The following is an 18,150-nucleotide window of genomic DNA, read 5'->3' on the forward strand; positions in this document are numbered from 1 at the left end:
ATGACCTGAGATCAAAAGCAAATTAACGTAGGACTTTTGGATCGATACGTTTTGCCACGAGTTTAAAATACTCAAAACACCTTAGAAATGTTCCAAGGCTTGAGGTTTGCTGAACAAATGAGGTAAAAGAAATACTTTCGCTTTATAATGTTCTTTTTTCGAGCATTTTCAGCAGACTGCAAGGGGCTTCATGGAAGTTAAAAACGTGTTCATAGCGAAGAGAACTTCTAGGTTAGAGGTTCAGCTGCCATGGCTACAATGAAATTTACTTATCTGCGTCGAGACTTGGCCTTCATCTGTTCGAGACTTCCAAGATGAGACTTCAACAAGGCATATTCATGATGCATCCTCTCCAACCGAGTTTCCATCATAGCCATTTCTTCCTTGAGGTAATTGAAACGCTTCTCTAACCATTCTACGTTCTCAACATTATATGCAATAGCTTCGCTATTATAGTATCCATGAGTAACCACATGTACTTCAGGAACTCTTGTTAGAAGAAGAATCATGTTTAACTGCAAAGCAAATAATGCAGGATCAATTAACCGGTGAAGTAATCAACCTATCTAGCATTTCTAATAATGGAAACAACATAGTATCTACCATTGCATTCAAATAGAATTGAGAATATTATCTACCGAGGAATGTAAATACTGCACTAAGGTACCCACATTATAACTAAATAGGTTTGACTTCTGATATTATCCCAAGTTCAATTAAGACTGCCTATATAACTATATCCTAGAACAGTCTTTATCAGAAATATAGCATGAACTTGTTGAACAGTTCAGGATCTTCCAAAATTCTGCATGTCCTTTATCTCAGAGATGTGGGGATACATGAAGCAACTGATAAAGTTGACAGGCCAATGAAGAATCTTTTAGTTTATATGTATCGTCCAAATACCATGTTAACATTTTGAATGCATAGAAGAAAAAATGGACTAAAATGGGAAACCATTTCAACTTAAAAAACAAAAAAAATAGAACAGATATTAGTCTTGTTCCGGAAGCATGAATAATGTCTGCAGTCAATCAAAATAGAAAAATAACGAATTGAGGAATAACTTGCCTGTAGTAGGATAAACACGATGAATGCTATGGCTAAAACCAAAGGTAACAAGCTGCGTCTTCTCATATATAAAAGCAAGGTTTCCCATGATTCATGAAGCACAGACATCAGCAGTGAATACTTGTTAGATTGTTTGTCGACAGTGTTGCAAATCCCTGGTTTATTGCTAATCTCATGGATGTTGTATAGAAGGATTTTTGAAGTTGACGTGGGATTTTCTATTGACTCAGGAGGTCTTTCAAATTCAATGCCTTTGTGAGGAACCACACAATTACTCAGCTCAAGATTTCCTGTTGTTATCACAATAGCAATTGTGTCGTAAACCAATTCAAGCAGAATTGCCAAGCATATAAATATGTATGATCCACTTGTCATCTAAATTTCTAATAATACATGGTACTAAATGTCAAATTTATGCAAAGTACTACAACATTTAGTCTTCTTTGATCATGATATTTTGTTTTACACAAGCAGCCATCATGTGATGCAGATTAGCAAGATTTTATTTTTTAAAATCTGTGCATCATGCAGTTATTAAGGGGTCTAAATACAAACCTCCTGGTTGTGGAACGTTCTGTTCCTTTTGCTTCACTATATCATGAGCCTGGACATCATCATTGAGGATTAGCTCTATCCCTTCCAAACTCTAGCAAGGGAAAGAATACAAAAATGCATTTTATTTTTCAACAATAAGCACTTACCATGCTCATCCAAGTAGCATAAACTTCTCGACACTCTTCCCTAGTTGATTGTTCTATTTTCCCTGAAAAACATAGAGAGGTCAAAAGTTTCTTCATTCTTTCTGTAAAAACAAATGACTAAACTTTCAACTCCTTATAGTTAGATGAGAACACATGAATTAAAGTGGAAAAGGAAATTTCATTTGCCAAACTGTAATAGTTCAGGGAGTAGAAACCTTACAGAAAGTAGCAAGTAACTGATAGAAGATAAGGCAAACAGCTATCACTCTTTTCGCAAACATAAATTTAAGGTTGAATGTGATCATCGGTAAGAGAACTACATGTCACAGCGCACGATGAAGCAAATTTCCACTTATTCATGTTCCAATACAATTCAATTTTGATATAGTTTTAGAACAACCCAGTGACAACCTTTATTTAAGTCAGTTTTAGTTATGTAACCACTTCCCATTTTATTATAATCTGTGCGTTAAAATTGAATTGGTCCTATAGAACATAACTCTTCAAAAAGAAAATAGTATATTCTAATCAATCATACCCTTGAACATGGTCTTCTTTGAAAATGCTACATTAGAATATATTTTTACAGTGCAGTTTTTTTCTCCACCAGAATCTTGTACAACATCCCACATACCCTACAAAAAAGAAATAAGAGAATCCATTAACATTAACTAGTTTCAATGGGTATGTCAGGTGAAAATGCAAAATTAAAACATTAAGTTATTAGCTGCTCATTTCCAAATGTATTACTAGGATGATATAAGACCAGAAATATCTGGTGAGAAAAAGAGAATAAACTACACATCAGATGGGGATGGCATAAGAAACAAATTAATCATTTTCTTAAATTTTCTGCCTTCCAAACTCACTCACCTTATAGATTATAGCCACTACTATCTTGCTCATATAATCTGAGCCATGCCAGTTGCACACACCAAATTTACCATTACGTCCACCAATTGGCACAAGAGAGGACACATTCCAACATGGCCATGAGAACCACGAGAAGCACTCCTTCCTCCTCCGCAACGAAATTAGAGAGCTCCACAAAACTTCTTCAAGGTATGTCTTTTCCCCGTTACATCTTCCTCAGTCCACCTAATCCTCCTCTTCCTCCGCTGCCTCTTCCTCAGTCTTCCTTTATCCGCTTCTTCCTCTTTCTAAGCCGCCTCTTCCACCTCTTTCTTTGTCTACATCTTCTTCATTGCCTCTTCTTCCATACACCTCCTCTTCTTCAACACAATTGGAAGTTTCTTCTTACAATTGAGAAAAATTAATCAGAGGGAAGGGGAAGCTTGCTTTATTTTCTGAAATCTAAAGGATTGATAAGTTCATTATCAGATGGCAATGATGAAGAAGGATTGAGCAGGCCCTCCATTGCAAACTAGATTTGTATATACCTTTAAATCTAACTTTGTTTGAAATATGCTCAATAAGTTATTGTTTCTCCAGCAGCCATCAAGTTATTTTTTATGCAAGTAGCAAGTAGATAATGATTGAATGCCTCCTCAGTTCCAACAACTTAACACCACAATGGACAATACTAACAAAAAAACATCAGATAATGCTATTAAACATGAGTCCTTTTTTTACCTTGGCACCTTGTTTAGTTGGTTCTTATATAGGGTGATATATATACTGATATTATACTATTATATATATAGTACCATATATATAATTATATATTAGTATATATCATAGAGTTAAGATATGCTGCCCAACTCCCCGTGTGTGGCTCATCCACAACTGACTCACACTTCTGGGCACTCCGCTCACTCAGTCGGGCACGGGAGTCAGGCACGAGGATCGGGCAACATATCATTTCCTATATATATATAGTACAACTATATAAATAAGCATCAGATCCGTATCGACATGCATGATATGATGCTGAAATTATATCATTTTGATCAAAGACTGAAACTCTAGCAAGATATGAGATTTCAAGCCTTGATCTTATCATTCCCTAAAAAATTTACAAGCATCAAGCTATTAATCATCAAGAAGCATCAGACCATTAGTATTCATTAGTGATGCATTATAAACATTATTTTCAACTGACTCTATGAGGTATAACAGAATTTGAAACTTTTTTGGTGAATTAACTATCAGCTCTAAACATTTGCAAATTAAATCTCAGCTCAAACATGATCCGAGTGTGACCACTGACCACATTTTGTTTAAAGCATAAATTAATCATTCCTTTACACTTATAGTGTACTCTTCAGGGTTTTCAATAGCGGCAAATAGCGCGCTATCGCGCGCTACGATCAGCGAACGCTCTGCAGCGTTCGTTGTTTAGCGATTGTCCTGAATAGCCCACGCTATTTGGGACAAAAGCGTAGGGCTATTCGGGACAAAAGCGTAGATAGCGCACATAGCGTGCGCTATCATGACCTAGCGGCCCATAGCGGGCGCTATAATTGCAAATTGCTTACACAATGGTAGGGCGAAGGCGAGTCGAAACGTGAACGGGCAGAGGTGAAGGTAGGGCAGAGGCGACAGGCGGCGATCGGTGAGCGACAACTTGTGAGAGGCGAGCCGCGAGCAGTGACCTGTGAGCGGCGGCGAGCAGTGACCTGTGATTGGCGAGCGACAAGGTGAGAAGCGAGCAGTGACCTGTGAGCGGCGACGAGGGACAGCGATTGGAGGTAAGTTTTTCTCCTTCCTTTCGTTTTCTTCGTTTTTTCATTTTTTTTCTCAAAGGAGCAAAGATTTCATGATTTCCAGAAGTCGGGTATCTAGATCGATCACTCGATCGATCCAGGGCATCTGGATCGATCCAGATCCTTTCTGTTCGATCCAGGGTCTGGATCGATCCAGTGATCGATCCAGATCTTTCTGTTCGAACAGAAAGGGTCTCGATCGATCACAGGATCGATCCAATTCCTTGGATCGATCTAATGATCGATCTAGATGCTTGGATTGATTCCCATTTTTCTAATTAATTAATTATTTGTTCTGATTTTCTCTTTTGTTTTTCTAGGATTTTGATTGTCTAGTTAGAATTTGCAATGTCTATGAATTTGTCAAAAAAAAGATATTGGTTGGAGGTATTGTTATCAAAATGAAGGAGAAAAATCTGTTCGGTGCAAATTTTGTCATCATATATCGAATTGAGGGATTACTCGCTTGAAGGAACATTTAGCTCAAACTCATAAAGGGGTTGCACCTTGTGTTAGTGTTCCGGATGATATTAAGAAAGAAATTAGAGAATCACTTGACAAAATTAGAGCATCTAAAAGCAAACAAACCGAATTGTTACGAGAGATTGGTGAAGGCCCCTAAAATATGAGTACGCAATCATCAAAAGTTGGAAGTGTAGGGGGAAATTCAATTGGATGTTCTGGTAGTGGTGAATCAAAAGGTAAAGGTACCCTTCATGGATTTGTTAGTTTCAAACCTCGACAAACAACCCTAAATTCGACATACAAAAAAGATTTACCGGTTGATGTGAAGCGTAGAGTTGGTCGTTTTATTTACTTTGCCACGCTTCCGTTTAATGTTGTGAATGATCCTTATTGGTTGCCTATGGTTGAGGGCATTGCGGAATATGGAAGAGGGTTCAAGCCTCCTTCAATGTATGAGTTAAGAACTTGGATACTTAAAGCTGAGGTTGAAGGCATCAACCTAATATATAAGGAGCATAAAAAAGCATGGAAAAAATATGAATGCACTATTATGTCCGATGGTTGGACGGATGGAAAGAATAGAAGTTTGATCAATTTTTTGGTAAATAGTCCCGCCGGCACTTTCTTTTTGAAATCTATTGATGCATCAGCTTCTATTAAAAATGGGGAATTGATCTTTAAATATCTTGATGATGTTGTTGATGAGGTGGGAGAGGAAAATGTAATTCAAATTGTCATGGATAATGCTTCGAATTGCATTAAGGTGAGGAAAAAAATTATGGAGACTAGACATAGAATTTGGTGGACACCTTGTGCGGCGCATTGCATTGATCTAATGTTGGAGGATATTGCAAAGTTGAAGATTTTTTCTGACATAATTGAGCAAGCTAATATGGTTGTGAAGTTCCTTTATGGTCATAGGACTATACTTTCTTTGATGAGAAAGTATACAAACGATAAAGAAATTCTCCGTCCCGTTGTTACTCGCTTTGCTACTTCATTTCTCACTCTTCAGAGTATGTATAAGGTTAAAAGGCCACTTGAACAAATGTTTGCTTCCAAAGATTGGGTTAGTTCACCACTATCTCAAACAACTCAGGGGAAGGTCGTGAAGAGAATTATTATTAATGATCCCAACTTTTGGCCGCATGTTGCATTTTGTATTAAGAATGTTGTTCCTCTTGTAAGTGTGTTAAGGGAAGTTGATTCGGAGGAGAGATCAACTATGGGATATATTTATGAACTTATGGATAAGGCAAAACAGACAATAAAATTTAATTGTGGGGGAGTTGATAGAAAATACAAGTCCATTTGGAAAAAAATTGATTCATGATGGACTCCACAACTTCATCATCCTCTACACGCGGTCGGGTACTATTTGAACCCGCAATTGCGTTATGAAGAAAGATTTTCTGATGGTGATGAAGTTAGAGATAGATTGTATACTTGCATGGATAGGATGTTGTCTTCTGATGATCGTTTTAAAGTAGACATCCAATTGGACTTGTATAATAAAGCTGAAGGAGAATTTGGAACTCCAATAGCAAAATGAACAAGAATGTTGCGAATTCCGGGTAAAATTTTCTTCTTGTAACCGTTCTTGTAAAATTATACTAGCATTCATATTTTAAAATTATATACATTTTTGTAATTTTTTTTCATGTTATTATTTATTAGTCTCGTGGTGGGAACGTTTTGGAAGTAAGACACCCGAGCTTACTACCTTTGCAATTTGAGTGCTTGGTCTCACTTGTAGTGCTTCCGGATGTGGAAGAAATTGGAGCACTTTTGAATCGGTGAGTATTCTAAGTTTCTAACTCTACTTGAATTTTAATTGTTTTATAATTTTCATATCATTGTTTATTTTTAATTTTTATATATATGTTTTCTTCTTTGTAATATTAGATTCATACAAAAAAGAAAAATAGGCTTGAACATGCAAAGTTGAATGCGTTGGTGTTTGTGAAATATAGCTTCAAGCTTAGAGAGAGAAGCATTAGGAGGAGAGACAAGATTGATCCCATTGTAGTTAATGAAATTAATTCGGATGATGAATGGATAACTGAGAAAGAAGGTCAAGTTCTCCCCGTAACTACTAAATGGCTTGAAGATGATGAATTATTTGAAAGTGATCCTATTGTGAGTGTGTCGTCGGCTACCTTTGAAAGTCTTTAAGACTCAGATAAGCGAGTCGAAGATGTTGAGGATATAGTTGAAATTCCTCCTACGAATTCAAAAAAAAGAGTTGTTGAAAATTCAAGTAAGCACTAAGCATATGCAAATTATTTATTTATATCTACTCCACCTATAATTGATTCTTAAATGTCGTATCTCTTATATAATAGGTGGAAGCAAAGACAAACAAGCAAGGTTGAGTCTTGTTGATGTTGAAGATAATCATCTTGATGCTGAAAATTATGGAGGAGTAATTCCAACAACTTTTGATAGTGGAAATTTTCCGACATAGACACTATTGATGATAATAGTGATATAGAGTTGGATGCTACTGATTATTTTTAGGTTATGTTGTTTTAATTATAAGACTTTTTAAATTGTTGTTATGGGATATTTTGACATGTAATGAATTATTATGATTAATTTTAGGTTATGTTATTTTTATTTTACTTATATAAGTATATTTTGTTTTTTTTTTAAATTTAAACATTTGCGTGCACGAAAAGCTTGAGCTATACGCTTCGCTATCTACGCTACGCGATGACAAGACAAAAACGCTATGAACCAACGCTACGCGATTTAAAACACTGGTACTCTTTAATCAAGCAATCTCATCCTTTTTTCTTTTTGTTGGTTCTTCAGGTTTCAACTAAATAGATATGAACCAGAAAAGTTATTTGATAATTCACATCTAATCTATTGATCAAGATATTAATGTGCTAGCAATCTAAAAACAAAAACTGTAAAAAATAAAGTCAGAACTCCATCTTGCATTTTTTTTTTTTTGGTCACGTGTCAAATTGTGCATAATGGTAACCTCAATAAAATTCTGCAATTTAAACAGCTCCAAGATGAAGCATTGATTTGGACTGCCTTTCAAGCTGCCTCGTATTGAAAACATGATGTTTCTTGCTAAAAAAGGCACTTCAAATTTTGATACTTCTGGACCAAAAATCATCACATGTAGTTTTACTGAATTAATATTTTTGTATGTAATTAACAATACAATAACTAACATAAAAATCTAGAACTATTGAGTCCAGTAGTTTCGTCAGTGCGAAGAAAAGAAAAAAAAAAACAAATAGCATATTCTTGCACAGGATCATGGAAGTTAAACATATGTAATTTGTTCATTAATGGGAAAAAAAATAGAACAACAATAGATTAATTCTTGGCTGCTTATGGTGTTTAAATGCATCAGTCTATGTCTACAGTAGCATGGTTCCAAAAAATAGTCATGAGATGAGAGAGAAGTGGAGAGAGGCCATGATTAGCATAGGAAAAATGAAATATTAGCATGAAATCCTTTACCTGAACCTCAAAATAATCCCCATAAGGTACATCTTTAATATGCTGTGATGTTTCGATCACCAAATGACTGTTGGAAAAATTGCTGCCATAAGACTAACAGGGAAACAAGATATTTGTAACAAAGTCTAAATATTGAGTAAAAGAAAAAATAAACATAGGTAACGTGCACTTTTTTACTGTATTTCACAAATTGAACAATTAATACAATTTGATTAACTGAAAATTAGCAGTTTTACTGATGTAAACTATAAAAAAAAATCTCAGGAATGATGCTTAGTTTTCAGCGAAATTTAACACATTGCATAAGAAAGGACTTATAGATATCATACAAGAGGGCACCTTATTATTGGCATTCCATACTACTAAACCAAAAGCTCCTCAATCTTGTATGATGTTTCAAGCTTCTCTAGACAAATTAATCCCAAATGAAACATAGATGTCAATCTTGTTCTCCTAATATTCGGGCTTTTGGCCAATCAAAGTATACAATGGAACAAGACATCTATTTAATAGATCAAAGAAAAATTGGTATACATAACAAGTTTGCATAAAATTATCAAATGAAACACACACAAAAATCCTTAATTTGTAGACACAAGGCCATCATTTTCAAATAGCAAATTTCAAGAGTCCAATCCTCAACATCACATGATTTATGTTTAAAAAAAAATAGAACCCTCATTATGAAGGGGAGCCTTAGCACATGTGACCTTGAGATCACGGGTTCAAGTCGTGAAAACAACATCTTGCAAAAAGTGCAAGGTAAGGATACGTACAATTGACCCAATATGGTTTGATCCTTCCCGGGACTCTGCATTGGCTAGAGCTTCATACACCAAGCTGCCTTAGAACCCTCATTATTGACAATTTCATTCAGTCATATTATTAGGTTGGCTACATAAATCCCTACATTGATCTCTATGCAAAGCTATATCATTAGTAAAAATGTTCAAATAATTAAATCATTTTTATTATATTAGCTATTGATTCTTTGGTATTCCTCTTCCCCTTTCATTTACTACTCTAATAGATTCAACTCTTCAACTATAGCATATGTTGGCCACTTTTAATATAGGGGTGGCAATTCAAGTTGGAAAGTTATAATTGAATTGTGTTTAATTGACCTACAACTCATTTAATCCAAATCCGAAGTTGACTCATTTAATAAATGTGTCAAAATCTATCCCATATATGATACCTTCATAAAAGAGATTGTCTATTTATAAATCATTAAATGACCAAGGTTCAAATCATGAGCCATGCCAGAGTTTCAGACTTTAACTGGAACGCCACTGTTTAGGTTCAAATCTATCCCATATGATACTAGTGGAGAACTAGATGGAGAATGAGTAAGGAGATGAAAAAGAAGAATAAGAAAAGAACACATATATATTCCTAACTCTTATACAATTTTAACATTGTATTGTGTGACAAAAAATCAAAATAATAACAAACATAAAATGTCAAAGAATGTTGAATGTTAGTATGACACGATACTCATTGATATGATTGACACAACACAAGATATATTACCCGTGCCAAGCACTTTTAAATAGTTAATGCAACTTATATATAAGTGGCAATTTACCCAATTGTGGATGCACTATTTCGGAAAAGGTTAGGGAAGAGCACAATGTTGTGAGCCTTGGTTAAGCCCGATAAAGGCACATATGTAGATGAACGACAAAGGCCCAATAGTGGTCAAGACAAAGCACAATGTGCCAAGTAGTTTCGAATTTTGATAATTTTTCAGAATGGTATATTTTGACCGTGCCGCTCAACAAGGTATAAGATTTCAAACGATGCAAAACACATATGGGAGACTGTATTTGGAGAAGAAAGAACAATTGAGTGAAATATGAAATGGTTCATTCAAAAGTCCTACATCATGGGGAGACTAGAGAAAGCTAAGATTTTGAAATATATATATATTAGAAAAACTTTATTCCACTGCAACCTCATCGCATATGTCTGAAACATCATTTGGATAGTTCTCCATCATTCGAGAGAAAAAATTTCTTCCTGATTGTTTTAGACAAATCATAAATAAAGAAATTTTCCACTTGAAATTATTTAACTCCTTGAATGTGTATATCTCGTATTTGTATTTTAGTTGTCACTAAATTTAAAGACTCCTTCAATAAAAGACTTCTTGCTATTGAACTCTGCTCAACACCGTTATTACAATTGAAAAAAGGAAAAAGAGAACAATAAAGATACATTTATTAGACAGAAAGACTAACAAGAAGGATGAAGTCCTACCTATTCCTGTATACACGATATTTTTGGACCTCCTGGCAGTTCCCAAATTTAGGACCTTAAATACAATTACAAGAAAGCAAGACAGCCATTATCAGAAGGCAGATTCAACCAAAATGCACTTTATAATCACATGTATAAATAAGAAACAGTGGCAAAGCAAAAGTAATTATCTTTTGGTACCGAGATATACTTTGACAGGATGCACTAATGAAACATTACGAATATACCCAAATAGTTCATGCCTACGCCAAGAAGTGCACTGAAAATCTGGTGCATGAAAATAAGATATAAGCTATTGATTGATAATAAACTACAATATCCAAATAATAACAGATAAAAATGCCAATAGGTTGAATCTTTACCCTTGTCGCCACATCTTGTATGAAAATCTTTCAAAAAGCCAAGAGCTTGATCAGAAACAAATAAATTGAAGAAATCCTTGACAAGGAGCTATAACCCAAAGTTTATATGTCAATAGGAAATGCGATGAAATATGAAGAAAGTTAAGTGTTAATACTTGATACAATGATTTATCCCTTACCGGAAACTTTGACTCTGCGATAAAAGTGAAATGTTCTGGAACTGCAGTGGAATAAATTTAATTCAAGCTTAAGGAGAGGAGGATGACTAATTGACTATGCAGAACAAAACTATGATCCGGTATTCCCAAAGACCCAAACAGAATTTTTGTCCATGAATGTTTATGTAAAAGAATCCCTAGGACAAGATAGTATGGAGTAATTAAAAGGCAAACAACAGGTTGGTAAAAGGTGTAAATGATAAAGGAAGATCAAACATTAGTCGATGTAATAAAGATGATTTGATCAACTTAAATTTTACTAGAGATATGGTCCTTTACATAGAGCTTGATGGAGGGATAATATTCATGTGTCCAACCCCAAAGGATTGGGACAAACAAAACTTCATGATGATGATGCTATGATATAAAAGTCACCTGTAGGTGCATCAATATCCTCAATGGTCCAAATGAGAGGGGTTTCCAAAGAAGATTGGTTAAAATTTTGTTCACATTCTTTTTCTTTGATTTCTGGAGGCTTTACAGTGATATCCCTGTCAACTTTACCATTCGGCAGAGCATTTAATTCCTCTCTGGCATTCGTGTCCTGAAATCTGGTTCAGAAGGTAATAAGTAGATATATGGAAAATCATGAAAGATATCAGTTCCTGTTCACAAGATTAACCTGTTTGAAGATGATGAATCATCTGCCAATGGTTTACATTCCTGTACATTTTCAAAAAGGATGGCATTGCCTTGATTTCTGCCCTCTGACCTTGTATCCTGAGTCATGAAATGGTGAAAAAACAAACACTATTGATGCACAAATCAAGGAGTTACTAATAAAGAAAGTTTTGTAACTCCAAAAATCTGCAGAAAATCTTCAATGGACCACTGAAGCAGGAACTAAAATGATGATAAAAACTGTAAAATAATAAATACGTAGATCCCCATGAATCTACATATTAGGAACGGAAAAGTGATACTAGCAAAGGAACTGGACACTATACATCAGCAATATCGAGACAAGGAGAAAACCATCCATCGTTCTGATATTTGGTTGTGCATGAACCAAAGAAGTGACCATATGACAGTAACAAACATGGAAGAATGACAATCTAATCTAATGCTTCTGCACACAGAAATGATAAATTCCATTATATATTTGTCATTTTAGTCCATGCACTTGTGTTGAGCTGGAATTCTTTATGCTGCCATGCAAAATTACATACTTTTTGGCTCACGAATAAGGAGAAAAAGCCAAGTTTCTAAGCAGGTTATCCTTCACTTATAAAGCAACTTCATGTATTTCATCTGTTTAAATTTGTTTCAGCAGTCGACTATTTCATATTCCATTCACAGCATATTCCACATAAAGCATGTTTCTGTATGAGATCAATACATGAGATTGTGTGCCATAGAGAAAAAATATTATGATGATTTAGAGAAAAATTTACAGATTTCAGAGTTTAAAATATTCAAAAAGGAAAACGATAATTGGGAAATGATATGTGAAGGAAGAATGAAATATGAAGGATGGGGTAATGTTACCCAATTGATCTGGTGAATACTAGATATACTAGGAGATAAAGAAAAGTTTGTAAACTTTTCTCTCTACTCTTTTCAATCTATCCCCTTCTGTCTTCTCTCTCTCCCCCTCCCCCTCCCCCCACACACCCTTCTTTTTATCAGGTGTTTCATGATGTCCTTGAAATAGTTAATCCACCTAATTATGAACTTGAACATCTAATTTAGAAGAAAGTTTTGGCTTTGGCATGTCTCAACTTTCAATCTACTACAGTCAGACTTACATAACCTTCACAGGGAAGATAATTGATAATGAAAGAGCAAAATCTGAGTATATTATAAGCCAATGGATAGTAAGCTTTGGCATGCACTATTAGCAGATGTACTATTAGATGAAAGTTTTAGCTTTGACATGTCTCAACCTTGCACAGGGAAAAATTAAACACGGCAGAGAACATAACATACATAACAGAGCAAATATTGAGCATATTCTAAGCCAATGGATAGTTAGTATTGGCACACACTATTAGTGGATGTTTTTTCAATACTATGATAAATAATGCAATTCACCCAAAGAAATATTTAAGAGTTATATTTGTAGATATTGTTAAAGGAACAAAAGCAAACAGAGGATAAACCCATCATCAGTTGCAGATTGTTCAAAGGCAAGCACATAGGTGTGCGAAAGTTCTATTTTAATTAAAATAATATGTAGATAATTGAACATGCATTTTTAATAAACCAAATTTGTTGGCAGATCTTCAAACTAACCAATCTGATCAAATCCTAAATGACTTAAACCAGCATGTAGTTCCTAACATAAAATTGAACAAAAATGTTTCAACAAACAACTAAACTTCATGAAAAAAATCCAAAACCCCACTCTACCATAGCCTCCCCTCTCCCATAGACATCTGGGTTTAGGTCAACCCAACCCTGTTAGTGAAATGTTTTTCCAGAAGTAGCTCATTGCTTGGAAGCAATGGTCGGAACCTCAATGAACATAATCAAAGCATTGACAAAACAAGAAAAACAGAATGCTAACCATGGTTTTTATGTCACCGCCATGCTGTGCCCAGCTATCAGTGATAAGCCGATATGCTTCATCCCGGGACAAAAATGATCCAAAGAAGTACTGCCATTAAAAGTAAATAAACTTAAAAGGAAATAAAAGTGAAAAAAAGATATTACAGGGTCGTGATTGCTTATTGGTTATGAGCAACCAAATAATTAAACACAAACAGTGATAAAGGACAAACCTGCTCAACTGGTCAAGGTTATTGCACAGATACTAAAATAATGAGGGGCTGAAAATTTAATTATCCAACAATTAGTTACCTTTGTCCCTCCAGCAACAATTTCTATGGCATTAGGAAAAATTGCAACAGTTTTTGCCTTATGAATAGCAGTTACCTCATGTAAAGATATCATTTTCTGTGCAATAAAAGTTATGTTCAGAATCAAATATCTTAGTAACAAATACTGAAATGCAGGAAAATGTACCAAGAGAAAAATAAAAAATCTCAGAAAACTTATTAACCTAATATTCAGAGATACAGGAAGCTAAGTAAAAGCTGACCAAATAAGTAACAGCGGGAGATAAGTATCCATTCTCAAGCCTTGACACTAGGAAGCTACAAAGGTGTGCATAGAGGATTGTGTCATGTTAATCATGTTATAAGTAGGTCGTGTCATTTGTGTCAATACAAATCTATAAAAACTATAAAATTCATTGTATAATTTTCAAAAAATAATTTTATCTATCTAAGATTAATTGAATCTTTTATTAAAACTAATCTAACCTAGAAAACAGTTCAATCCAATGTCACCCATTCTTTTTTTTTTTGGTAATGCCCGGCCCCACGGAAGCTTCCCACCGGCCCAAATGTCACCCATTCAAACATTCAGGTCGTGTCATGTCTTGTCTTTATTAATCATATTTGAGGTCAAGTGGGTCATATGTTCAATATTGTCATCCATAGCAGATTAGCATATAAAACTAACTTTCAGACACTTCAACCAGATGACAAAGTTTACATGCCTGCAACCTTACCAGGAACAGGACCAAAATCAAAAGAATAGCAGTGCATAGGATAACAACTATCACTCTATTTGACAGATAACTATCATCAAGTGTGAACTGTGAATCGATAGTGCTCAAGCAGATTCAAACATCCCAATGTGAGCATAGCAACGTTCATGGGGAAACCCAAATACTAAAACAATAAATTAAAGAGTCATATTGTATGCTCAACGAAACATCAGAATAAGGAACCACACAAATTCAAATTGCATTTAAATAAGCGGATCTCTTCTTACCTTCGTCTCAAATCCAAAAATATTTGAATAAAAGCAGATATAGTGGGTGAATAAATACATATGACCCTGTGAAGGAAATCCAAAAAATACTGGAATATAATTAGTTGTTTTAACCAAGATAACCATGGCATATGCATGATTAGCTTAATCGGATCAATAACATACCAAAATTGGATAATTGAAAAAGATACATAAATGAAGTAATGACAGAAGTACCTGAAGAAGGATATTTTCTTGGAAAGCACAATTAAAATCTTGAATAAGGACCTACATATGCAAATGTTCATGTTGATAAACTTCATATAGGCAAAAGGTGTAGGAAGAACAAAAGAAAACTAGAAATTCGATGACAAAGATTGGCTCGAGGGTAAAGAAGGTAATTCTAAAATCCTACATGATCTGACAAGCATCATGAATGTCAAATCACGCTTGGTGACATAAAATGCCAAATAGAATGTCCTACTAGGCTTTTAAACAAGATGTCTATAGATGAGCCTTATATCCATTGTGGATAGAAAATGATAAAAAAACGATAGCAAGAGAAACTATCAATCACTTCCATTAACATGAAATTAGCATATAAGATGAGTATAGCAAGTTGCTCCATGTGTCATTGTCATACTTGTATTTATTACAATTTGTTACACCAAAAAAGATCGATTCTATTCTCACCTTCCTCCAGAGGATAAAAAAACTGATAATTTATCCTCAGTATATAAAATTGTACGATTCCATGTGTTATACCAAACCAGTAAGAATTCACAAATATGGAGAAAAAAAATTCAAATTATAAGGAACGTATTAAGAGATTCAGTAATAGTTTATAGAACTATACTATTATCTCTGAATAAAATTCAAGAAACAGTGGTACTTCAGAAGTAGAGATGTTTAATTGATGATATATTCAGAGCTAGGTCTCTTTCCAATAGGAGAATGTACAGAAATTGTACTTTGATTATCAAAGAGCTTCTGAGGATGCTCGATGATGATAAACGGATGGAAGAGAAATGGTAGAGGTCTTGTCTACGAATTTCTTGAGCAGACCACCAGTGACAAGGTATTTGCAACCAGGGCTTGGTCTCCTTCATAGAAACTTAAACTAGCACTTAAATTTAAAAGCTTTTATCAAAAAACTTTTCATCATACTTCCCCCCATCTTGTGAGGCTGGCTAGATTATGAATTGGTAATAGAGCTTCTTTTTTCCTGTGCAATGCCATGTTGATCATACTTTTCAACCAATACCCTTTTGCTGAGTATCTTAGGTTATTTTATTACCTCGAATTCGATCTACTTTTTCTACTGCCATTACAAAATCATGCCTGGACTAATGACTCACAACACCCATCAGCTGACCTACTGATATCTAAAGAGTTGGTTGCAAGTGTTCAAGATGGTGCAGCTCAATCAAAGTCTATATTTTCATACCATAAGGAGGCTTACCCCAACTTATGCCTTCTTCCAAATCCTATCCGATCAGTATTTGGTAGTGATACCTTTGAACCTACGACACTTTATGAAGCAAGAGATAGCCAGGATATGGTCTCCTCCTAAGGCCCAAACTTGATGAAATACAATGTTGGATTGCCCATTTCATATCACCTTGAACGATGGAGCCTAGAGGAACTGGATTGATTCTTGAAGATAACAAAGCATATTTCATTATGGCAAGTAGTAAACAGCAGCATCTATATAGACCTTGTAATCTGAATTCAAAATTATGTATCACGACATATGCCTCTGGTCAGGAATTAGAAATATCCTTGATGAATCTGAAGTTGGATTATAAGGATATGGTCAATTTACTTTGTATTGGCGCAGGGGAAACATGGCAATGGAGAGTGGCTAGGCATCTTTCATACATGGAAACTGGAAGCTAATTTTAACAAAATTTGCAAGCCATTCAATGTTATTAAACTTGAGGTGGAATTTTCCCGAACCCACCAACTTCAACGCCATTTGTATGCTTTCGATGTAGCCTGTAGTCAGTAAGTTAAGCAATCAACTAAGTAGTAACAGCAAAAAGGCAATGAACAATAGAATTTAACTAGAATCCTGGTCTCGCAATGTTTCATATCCCAGTACCCAACTTGTCGAAGGCAAGAAGCAGAAAGAGTACCTAAAAAAATACCACAATCTGCAAGGAGCAAATTCTTACACGCACAAACACCACTGACCTCTTCAGAAGGAAGACGAAACAGCCACCGGTACTCCTCGCTCCTACTCGACAAGACCTGGGTCTGCCATCTCAATTGAGGTGAGGAACCGCAACAGCAGCCTAGATTGAAAATTGAACCTACCAGTATATCGCCGACCCGCCGATCGTAGAACTCCGCAGACTCCGCGGCGGATGAGTGTCCGGAAGAGTCTTCGGCGCCCAGTGCCTCTGCGACCGGCGACGACGATGGCGACGAGCGGTTGGAGCCCGAGTTCCCCATCGGTGAAGCGGAGGCGACCATGGGATCGGGATCAATCCTAGGGTTTCGAATCACATCAGAGAAGAAGCGTAGAGAGAGGGAATAAAGAGGGCGAGAGCGAGGAGAGACGAATGGATCCTTTGGAAGCCTGAAACGGAGATGGAAAGGGAGGACAGCGAAGTGAAGGAAAGCAACAGCATGAAATTTTTAAAAAATAGGTGAACTCTAAAATAAATAATTACTTTTGTCTGCAGCAAGCAACATTTTTCGAAAAGAGAATTCAGTTTTTTCTGAATTTTAGATTGTTTTCTAAATTTCCTAAAGATGCGTATTTTTTTATTAAAAAACACATCTAATTTTTAGAATATTTTTTTTAAAAAAAATTAATTATTTCATTTCATATAAAAATATTGATAAGCTTAAATATTTCAATTTTTAAAAAATTGTCATTATATTCATGATAATCTTCTAAAAATTATTCATATTTTTTATTATGAAATTTAAAAAAAAAGATACCCAAAAAAATAAAAAATACTTTTATATTTCTTTATTATTTAATATTTAATTACAAGAAAATAATAAATAATTAAATTAAATTAAATTTTAAAATAATAAATATTTTATAAAGGACTTTAATATAAAAATCATTGATTACTTGAAAAAACAAAAAATATATATTATATTAATATTATTTACACAGAATAATCTCCTTAATTTATTT

At 34.8% G+C, this 18,150-nt stretch overlaps 1 protein-coding gene across 1 annotated transcript; it reads right to left on the reverse strand.

Moving 5' to 3' along the window:
- Nucleotides 1-123: 123 nt before the first annotated feature.
- Nucleotides 124-17,621, reverse strand: LOC121981753 (protein VASCULAR ASSOCIATED DEATH 1, chloroplastic-like). The gene is made up of 18 exons (XM_042534456.1): nucleotides 17,313-17,621; nucleotides 17,190-17,252; nucleotides 15,231-15,281; nucleotides 15,015-15,080; nucleotides 14,034-14,129; nucleotides 13,741-13,830; nucleotides 11,854-11,951; nucleotides 11,607-11,782; nucleotides 11,193-11,233; nucleotides 11,014-11,101; nucleotides 10,832-10,918; nucleotides 10,652-10,706; nucleotides 8,390-8,456; nucleotides 2,311-2,407; nucleotides 1,773-1,834; nucleotides 1,627-1,675; nucleotides 1,072-1,361; nucleotides 124-515 (listed from the first exon to the last, which is right to left on the reverse strand). Exons 1-18 carry the CDS (start codon nucleotides 17,469-17,471, stop codon nucleotides 270-272), a joined length of 1,881 nt encoding a protein of 626 aa, XP_042390390.1. The 5' UTR covers nucleotides 17,472-17,621; the 3' UTR covers nucleotides 124-269.
- Between the last annotated feature and the right edge of the window lie 529 nt (nucleotides 17,622-18,150).

Source organism: Zingiber officinale, chromosome 5A (assembly GCF_018446385.1).
Source record: "Zingiber officinale cultivar Zhangliang chromosome 5A, Zo_v1.1, whole genome shotgun sequence".
In the NCBI taxonomy this organism is placed as follows: Eukaryota; Viridiplantae; Streptophyta; class Magnoliopsida; order Zingiberales; family Zingiberaceae; genus Zingiber; species Zingiber officinale.

Excerpts from the sequence above, each read along its gene's own strand:
- LOC121981753 (XM_042534456.1), bottom strand. The coding sequence starts at position 17,471 with ATGGTCGCCTCCGCTTCACCGATGGGGAACTCGGGCTCCAACCGCTCG. Across the intron at positions 13,831-14,033 it reads TTGTTGCTGGAGGGACAAAG|TACTTCTTTGGATCATTTTT; the intron begins GTAACTAATTGT and ends TTTTAATGGCAG. Across the intron at positions 10,919-11,013 it reads TACAAGATGTGGCGACAAGG|ATTTTCAGTGCACTTCTTGG; the intron begins GTAAAGATTCAA and ends TTCATGCACCAG.